At 35.9% G+C, this 9,752-nt stretch overlaps 2 protein-coding genes across 2 annotated transcripts in view; both read right to left on the bottom strand.

Moving 5' to 3' along the window:
* The window catches only part of LOC109036406 (glycine N-acyltransferase-like protein 3), a 260,900-nt gene that overhangs the window by 134,294 nt on the left and 116,854 nt on the right, over positions 1-9,752 (bottom strand). The gene's annotated exons all lie outside the window — the stretch shown is intronic.
* On the bottom strand, positions 43-9,632 carry Pop4 (ribonuclease P/MRP subunit POP4). Its single transcript, XM_019050722.2, has 5 exons — positions 9,353-9,632; positions 7,926-8,098; positions 5,848-6,053; positions 2,554-2,708; positions 43-1,547 (listed from the first exon to the last, which is right to left on the bottom strand). The coding sequence occupies exons 1-5, from the start codon at positions 9,375-9,377 to the stop codon at positions 1,411-1,413; spliced, it is 696 nt and encodes a 231-aa protein (XP_018906267.1). The 5' UTR covers positions 9,378-9,632; the 3' UTR covers positions 43-1,410.

Genomic DNA, 9,752 nt, shown 5'->3' with positions numbered 1-9,752 from the left:
TTAAAAATTGGATAAGCAGATTTTTGAAGAATAAGTAACAGCTAGAAGGTAAAATTTTAATTAACATAATGACAGTTTAAAACTCATTAGCATACAATTTTTGAATATTTTCGTCCATACGCATTTTGGACCTTTAGGCTCTAAAATTTTTTTCTAGTTTTCTGCCTTTTTTCTATTTTTCATAGAGCAGGAAGTCTAAATACTTGAATCATTGTATAAATTGATTTTTCCTGCTGGTTTTCCAGCAAATATGAGGATAATTTGGGTGGTGCTTAAAACACAATGGCTGTAATTTTTCAACACAGACCCAAGATAAATTTGTTTTAGCGTTTGCATCTAAATTCATAACTGCGCAATGCGTCAGAAATTAACCCCTGAATGATTCTCAATTAAATGGTTTGCTTCAAAGACTGCCTAATATCTATTATGAAGTTCCAGTACTAATTGTAAGTTGAATTTTTCCTTGGATTATAAAGAAACCAAAAATGATACTCAACAAAGAATTTCTTAGTATAGGAATTAAATATTGACGGTGGAACTACAGCAAGATGTATCTAACTTGCGGTATTTCAAAATCTGCGCTCCCATTCAATTTTATCAAAAGAAAAGTAACTAACGCTAATGCTTGAATTTATCACAGAATATTCTTCAAATAACTAAGAAAAATCAGAGAAGTTAAAAAACAAAGTGACAATGAGTGTTGATCCACTTAAAAAATCGAATATGACAGGAAGTCTGCAACGTTGCAAGCTGATACAGACGTTCCTGCAGTTCCTGTCAATGTGGAAGTGTGAAATTTTTTTATCAAAAATGTTGATTGATGTTCTTTGCAAACATGAAAAAGCAACTGGCGAGATGGAAATGTCACAATAGAGTTGAGCAGTTTTTGATTCAAGGCATTCAATTTATGAAGCTTCATTCCACAAAAAATGCAGTTTACTGCTACAAGAAGTCTTGTTGGTTGGATAGTAAAATTAAGGAAATCACATCTAATTTGAGACAAAGTGTGTATTTTATCTACCCTTAATGCCCCATCTCTTATGATGAACAATGGCTGGAATATTTTCAATTATATTAAATTTTTTAAAATTAAATTTAAAAAAATACAGTTTAAGTTAATAATTTCTGAGTTTTTCGCTGCTGAACAGATTTTCTTATGTGTAATTATTATGGACAAAGGGTATAAGCTTAAATATTTCCAAGGAAAAGTTGTTCGGCTCTTGTAATAAGCTATCAGTTAACACTTTTCAGTTTCTTACGATTTTCATCACTAAAAAGTATAACAAAAATACCGACTAAAAATGTATTTTCCCTGATCAAGAGCTATTGATGAAGGGACGGACTGAAAAATGGATTGCAATTAGAACACTTCTGTTAGGGACTTTTAAATTAATTACGAAAAAAAAAAACTTACAGGTCAAACAGTACTTTCTGTTTGATTTTCTTGTTAATCCTCTCAGCTGGTCTGACAACGAAATAATTCCCATAAATAGTGAGGCAAACTTTGTCGATGATAACTGAAAAAACGCAGGATGCTTTGGGTATTACTGAAAGAGAGAAAAATGAGATTAAGGTCAATAGAGACTTGTCGGTTTTGGAGTTTTAGCATAGAGGCATCTTATTGACTTTTAATGAGCTATTGAAATAGTTCTATTATGATTAAAATAGTTTAACGGATAGCTGTTGGGATTTTCCCAAGCTAGCAAAAATTAGTTGTTGCTTTGACTTATGGAGGGGGATCATAAATGGCAGCCTCCGATTTTGATGTGGTTTGCGGCTATGAACAGTTCAAGCATAGCTAAATGATGGGTGCTTTTCAGCTTTTGTCAATGGGCCACTAAAAATTGACCAAGAATGCCTCCTGATGATCATCCAAGGCAGGAGGCATGATAATCAGCCTGGTGCATAATCTTTAGTGGTAGCACAATGGCTCAATACTTGGACTCGTCTTGTACCCAGGAGGGTCACAGGCTCAAGTCCTCAATTAACCTCTTGTTTCCAAGGCTTCCTTCAGTTTTTAATATTATGATAAAAAATCTTCTTCTCTAGAACCCCCTTCCCACAAAAATTCACTTCCATGAAATGATTTCGCAAGATTAGCTGCTATCAATTTTAAAAATAAAGTAAAAAAATTCTAAGTTTCATAATTTTTTCCGACATCTTTTGTACAGTAATCTACGAATTATATCTGGGTAGTAGGAAAAAATTTTCAAAGATGAATGCCCTGAGTATGAAAATATCAAATATCCAGGAACGAAACCGAATACTTGATGCTCATGAATAAGTATTCGTTTGACACTACAGAAAAGTTAATAAAAAAATCAATGCCAGTGCACACAGACCATTAATTTCAACCAAACACTCTGACTTTTCGGAACAAGCCTCTTTTTCGAGCTAGAATTAAAGGATTTTGTTATTGAAAGACAAAGAAATTGAGGCTCCAGAAAAGAAAGTATCTAGAAATCATTAAGTTCTTCAACTTTTAAAGCACTAAAAAATTTCAAATTAAAGCATGACGGGGGCAGAGTCAATGATAGGTACACAGAAACTTACTTTTGGAGATATCATCTTCACAAACAATTTTAAAAGTGAATTTTGTTTCAAAAATAACTATTCCTCGGAGACCGACAAGAGAAGGACACTTTGACCGAACAACTTCAATCATGGCTCCAATATATTCTTGCTTGAAGAATTTCAATCGCTGCTCTCTAAAATGAAATAAAAACTTTATACAGAAATATCACAATGACAAGTTGACGATAAACATGTAGAGAATGCGGGATTTGAGAATTCAGGACGCGAGAAAAATTATTATATAAAATTAAGCAGGCTTCAGTATCAATATTTTAGAAATATTTAATTTTTGCCGGAATTGGTTTTTCTGTGACTCGGAACGTAGAATTTATGTACACAAAGAATATTATTCTCTAATTTATTTATTGGTTGAATTTGAACATTTTCGATGTGTCCATCATATTCTAGGTGAAATTTCCAAAAAAAAGAGTACATATGCATTTAGGCCCTTAATTTGCACCCTGTTTGGTGATCTACAGAGAAACAGGTTTATGGACAAGGAACGTAGAGTTTGAACTTAAAAGATCATGGTAGGACCTATTCTATCATAAGCTGCTGACGCTCAAACAGAATTGAGGGGCATTCTGGAAAAGGGGCACATACACCAATGTGCCCTTTATCCAGAAATGGCAGAAATGGATTCCTCGCATCCTAATGTGCCAATGTCCCGAGTTTCAGCTTAATTAATCAATTTTTGGAGCTAAGAGACCAAGTTTTGTGAGGCTGAATCAGGAGTATTTCATCTATTTGCCTCTGGGTACGGTCACTGCGACGTTGAGGAGATAGCGCGCAGGGCGCAGGCAGGTGATGGGTACAGTGGCGTAACGGGCGCCCCCGCAGACCCTGCTATGCAGGGGGGCCCTGGCGCCTAGGGGGCCCTCGGCCGCCGGAATTTTTTTCTCTCTCTCTCTTTGATCCTCAGCTTTGGTTTCAAACTTTGGGCCTTTACTTATCGAGATGGGGCTTCTTCCTTTGATTTTTATTGTTAGCTCGGGGTTTTTCATACTTTTCTTGGACTGTTCCTAACTTTTTGTTTGCTGGAGGGCCCCTGCCTTCCCATGTCCACTCAATGATTCCACTTTTCGTATTTCGGGTTTGGGGAGGCCCAAGAATCTAAAAGCCTTGGGGGCCCTTTGATTCATGGGCCTGGGCTGAGCCCCCGCCTTCCTTTAGATCATTGATCTTTTAGGGGCTCCATTTAATCGGGTACTTTTACGTTTTTATTTTTTTTAAAATATATTTATTTGCGCAAACATGCAAGTGAATCAAATTCCACCTCAGAACATAAAGTAAAAGAAGGCTAAATCCTGCACATACCATACCTAAAGGTAAAAAGATATAAGCTGCTGCCACTTTGATTTTTTGGTGGTTAAGGCTGATTTTCTCAAAAATTTTCGGGCTGCGGGCCTAGACCATACGAGAAAAAACGGGAAGGGGTGAGGAAGGGAGAGGGGGGGATAATTTTGGAATTTTATCGACTTAGGAGGCCCCTAGAAAAAATTTTGCAGGGGGGCCCAGCGGAAGTCCGTTACGCCACTGGATGGGTACTGATAAGGATCCCTCACTACAAATGCATCGCACTGATTCTGCTAATCAATGCAATATCATCGGGTTGCAGCGCTTGTCAACGCGTTGCACCGGTCTCTCGTGAATTTTTGTAATTATTATAAATTCAATTTTTTAATGGTCTCTTGCGAGTTTAAATTTTTCGAGTTTTACATGTGTTTCGCTGTCTTTTTCATTAATAATAATCAAAGATGATCCACCCGCGCATTTGCGATTGAAATTATTGTTTATTTTCGTTAAGAAACTTGTTGAAGTCTTTAAAATTCAGCTTTAAAAGCCAAAACCTACGAACACCGGTCCATTTCCGGAAAAAGGGCATAAAACGGAAACTTTTAAAAAATTCCTCCCACAACACTGAAAGAAGTGTAAGTTTTACCAATGGTCGTTATTCATTCTGGAGTGTGGGAACATTGATATGAGTGCCCCAGTTCCGATGTATGTCATCATTAGTGCCCAAAAAGTAATAATGAAAACTTCAAATGCGTTTTTCTCACAGCGCATTTTTTTGGTATGTGCCCTTTTTCCGGAAAGCTCCTCAATGGCAGGATACCAAATAACAGTTTCAGACTCTGAGACAGATTTATGATGAGGAACCAGCAGCAAAATACAGGTGGCTTTCACCCCTGAAAGATGATGGAAATGTTTTATGATTTAATTTTTAACAACTACCCATGAGGATACACGCACATTTTTACATTACTTTACCTGCTTTAATACATGCTTGATCCTGTGCTGGCTGGAGCTGATAAAAGCTCATGTCCTGGTCATAAAAAAAAAAGAAAGAGGCAGGGGTAGAAGAAGAAGATCTTTGAAACAGGGAAGAAAATTTGCCGAAATAATCAAGAAAATGAATTGAAAGGTCATTCGAATTTAAAAAAAGAAAAGACAGACGAGCAGTTATCATAATCTTAAACCAAGATATTGACGGCGTAAGTCAGCAATCACATGTCTCGTTTGTGGTGTCTGCAAATCTTCGCCTCTATGTTATTTTTTTAAATGAGAACAAATTTACATCATTCCTTGAAGTTTTTGCAGAATTTTCTTCGCACAGAGAAGAAAAATCATGGCAGTTTTAAAGAATTGCTGTTGAGTAGTTTTTTGTTTGAAAAATAAAGCATGACAGGAAGTCTACGACGTCGCAAACCGAGTTATGAGATTGCCGACTTACACTGTCAATACGAGGTTTCCGGGTTCAGTAATAAATTACAGCTTATCTCACAACTGAGCTTAAGGATCTCTTTTTTTCTATCAAGGTCCTGATCAAATGGCCCACTTTGAAAATAGCCCAATTTTATTACGATTTTTCATTTTTCGTTTCACATTTTAATTTTAGTGAAGAATATCAGCCAATTTAATAAAAATGTTCCACATCATTTAATGAAAACCTCTGTTGGTTTTCTATTCACATGGGAAAATATACCTATGAGAAAGAACTGAGACAGTACAATAGAGTTGAGCATTTTTCAAAGTAAACCATTTGATTTTCCTTGCCTGAATTTTTCTCCTGGCAATTGTAAATGCTTAGAAGACACAATTGGACAAATTCTACAAGAAGCAATTATTCCGGTCCCTCTTATAAAACTCTCTAAAATTTTAGCAAAAGTCTTTCATTCCTCAATTTTCCTGCCTCTGTTTCAGTTTTTCTTATATTTTAAATTCTTGAATGGGCCTATTTGAGAATGACAATTATTAAGATGGAATACTTACACGTTAGGCTTCACTTTCATGTTTGGTAAAAACGGCTGAATGTATTCTAACCATAACTGGTGCATAGGTAGAGCATCTGCATAGCTAATGGTGTTCCTCGGCAGGCTGTAGAGTCCTAATTGACGCTTCTTTGATATTGATAATGAAGTCTTGTTTTTTGTTGGTTCATCCACTCTTTTCCTCTTGGTATATTTAAATCCTTGTCTCTGAAAGATAATGAAACTAGTAATCTAATATTCTTTTCATCAGACAATAAGTTTTAACCGACTCATGAGGAGTAATACAATTATTGAGAGCTATTATTGAGTATATTGAGTTGAAGGTCTTCATCATTATACTGTCCAGTCCAAACGTAACTCCATTTCAGCTATTTCAAGATAATGGAAAAACTATGCATTTGCTTTATTGATTGAATCGATATGAATTGCAATTTTTGAAACTCAGTGTCTTAGAATCAGCACTGGCCGCCGCTACTATATTTCGTACATGGAGATGTGATTGCAGAATTTCAGAACACCAATAACTCTGTGTTTTCAAAAATTGAGTGAAATGACCTTTTACTCTGGGATAATGTATTATTTTCTGGTAAAAGTTAAGCTAGATGTTTTAGGAGTTAATGATTATTGAGAACTTTTGAAAATTAGCGAATTAAGTTAGCACCAGAAGCCTTAAGAGGTGTTAAATTTCAATTGCTGATTTATCATGCATCATATAAATTGCTGAAGTGTGAAACAACGTATCTCCATTGCAGTGTTTCAAAATTTCCACTCCTATTTTACATTTTCGAGGAGAAACAAGTCAATTTTATAGCTTGAAATTTACGCAGAATATTCTGCTTACAGAAAAGCAAAATCAGGGAAGTTTTCAAAAAATTATATCGAATAGTTTTCCACAGAAAAAATTAAGTATGACAGGAAGTCAACAACATTGCTAACGGAGATACAAGATGTCACACTTTGGCCATTGATATGGAGAATACAACAAAAATTGGAAGAGATTTTAAGAGCTTTGAAACAAATATAAGTAAGAAGTAGAATGATGCGTTGTCTTTCGAAGCAAGAGCTCTGTTCATTCATTCTAAACTTCTCATTTTCAAGGTGGAGAAATCGAGGCTGGGTCCACACCATTTCGCAGGGAAAACAAAGCCAAGAAGTTCTAAAAATTAAGATTAGAGAAAGATAATTGGATTTTGCGGCATGTTAAGTTGGGTTCACTGCCGAGTGTGATCTGCTGATGAGGTCTAAAAAGGCCCAAACAGGTATAGAGCTCTCGGCTCCAATTTAATATTCCAATGCAAACTGCCTCAGCTGAACACTCTCCCCCCTCAGTTTCGTACTGGTGCGCATTGAAGTTTTAAAAAATTTAATTTTGACTCTAATCTTAATTTTTGGAACCTCTTGGCTTTGTTTTCCCCGCAAAATGGTGTGGACCCAGCAACATTTCTCCACCTTGTTACATACAGCTCGGGCCACTTCTTGGTGTTTTTTTTCACTTCTCATTTTCTCAATTGACAAAATATTGTACTGCAAGAAAAACCAGAGACATTTGCCTTTGATATTTCTACAATTACTGTCATACCTACCAAAGGGAATACATACTTACCGAAAAATAGAAGCAAAATTCTTCGCAAGCTCAGATCATCATTTTTACACTATCAGGCAGGGTTTCTTGTGGTGAAACATAAACCGTCGTTGCCACTTGTTTTTTGGGGATATAACTCATTCTAAATAACTACAGTATTATATAACGTGCAGAATGAGGAAATTCACAGGAAAGTCAACGTGAAACAAAAGACACTTAAAGAAACAGCCATAAAATTGTTTTAAGAGGGTTTTATGCACTGCTCTTGCTAGTGGACACAGTGCATCATTAAGAGTTATTTGAAATTTCCTTGAAGAGAGAAGTCAAATTTTATAACAGACAGCCTAGGGCGAAAGCAGTCCAGTTACTTTTGGGTCCCCTAGATATTTTAGATTGATGAATCTAAACAAATCTACCTACCTAGCTCTTTTAAAAATACACTTATTTTTTCTTTTCTTCATACCTACAACAGTGAATTGATTAGGCATGGAACTTACTCTTTCTAAACCAGCTTTGATGGTATCTATCGTTTCAATGGTGACAGTCTTACAAGCATACTTGATAAGTGCTTTTTCGCGCTCCTCCAAGTTTTCAGTGTGCGTTTTTAGTGCATCTGGATTAAAACATTTTGATCCCTGTTTCACGTCTGGAGGAAGTGGTTCATTCCAATCTAAAAAAAAAACAAAAAGATGAAAAAAAAAAAATTACCAGCCTGGCTTGGAAACTGAGACAAAATAGGTAGCTGATTTCAAAGACCATTAAGTTTTCTGCTTTTTTTGTTAAAAATGAAAGTTAACATACACATTAATAGGAGACTATCTTGTCAATCTTGACAAGTGATCTAATTTTTATTCCCTTCTCAAAATGTTTCAAAGTATTCACACATTCGAAGCATGTTAAATATTGACAACAAATGATATGCAAGATAACTTACATACTTAACTGAGGAAATTAAAAATTGCTCAAGTTGATTCCTTAAAATTCTAGGTATTTGTTTAAAAAACTGGATGATTTCGAACCCATCAGGTTTTTCAAACCTATGGATGATTTCAATGATTTCTTATAAGAGAGAAAATGAAATTTCTGGGGCTAAACACACAAAGTTATACAGTTCCGGATAAGAAATAAAGGAATTAGTGCCAGTTCGGGAGCCCCAATTTAAACTTGAAAAAGAGACTAAACAATGAAACACAAGTACAAAAGCGCCGATAAATTAATCTTATTCTTGGAAAAGATGAACATTGGCTCAGTGTACGGTGGGATGGTGAAATTCAAGTCAAGTTAGTGGCTATGATGAGGTTTTCCGCTGGCAGACTGCTGATTCCGCATGAATGATGGAGGCCATCGATAATGCGATCATACCAAGAATGTTAGGGCATGATGCATGAGAACAAAGCCTCTTAAAAACATAAAAATGAACAGGCTTTAGAGCTCTAGAGCATTTACAGCAGGTACTTTAAGCTAGGATAAGTCTCCCCTCCTACCAACAGGGCAGAGTTGGGCGCGAATAATTCGGAAATTACTGAAATTGGTGCTGCAACACTGACTAGACGCTCGCTCCTCAGAATTCTCCACCAGATGAGGTAGATCAAACATCAAATTGCTCGTCCAATTAACGATTGATGGGACGTTGCTGATTGACCAAATAATTTCCAAATAATTCTTTCCTAACTCTGCAACAGAGCCTGCCAGAGCTTGTTCAAACGTATCTGTATGTTGCCAGAAAATTCCATCTCTGACCAGCACCTCATTAACACCCATCAAAAGGTTAATAAATGTACTCAAGAAGTGATATTTTTAATCAATGTTGATGTGAGCAAGATTTGACTGACGTCTCAACAAACGATGAGAAAGTTGTAACCGCTTAGGTGTCTTTCAGAAAAACAAAAACAAAAAAATATGTGAGGGGTGAGAATGGACTTACTACTTCTTTTGGAATTTGTGGACATATTGTGATTGAGGACTAATTCTTCAGTGATGAGAAGAGGTGGATCATCTAACTGTCCGAAACATCAATCTTTCCTCGATGCACGCTTAAGAAAGAAGAGGAACACAGAAATTAAAAGACATGCACAATGACTGGTTGGACATCAGAGGAGCTGATACATTTGATGAACTTGAGGAACTAATTACATCCTTATTTGACTCTAAAAAAGTTTGGAATAATAAGTTATGATCTGTAACCATTCCAATTGGACATTCGGAACGACACAACGTGAATTTTTAAGGTTAACTAATTAACTTGTTGTTTATTATTGTAATGATGTCGACTTTTCAAATCCAGAATACACAATGTGCAATATCCACACCTTATGAATCTTTTC

This window comes from Bemisia tabaci, chromosome 6 (genome assembly GCF_918797505.1).
Source record: "Bemisia tabaci chromosome 6, PGI_BMITA_v3".
Lineage (NCBI taxonomy): Eukaryota > Metazoa > Arthropoda > Insecta > Hemiptera > Aleyrodidae > Bemisia > Bemisia tabaci.
The sequence above is the reverse complement of the archived record's forward strand: the minus strand, read 5'-3'. Positions and strand labels throughout refer to the sequence as shown.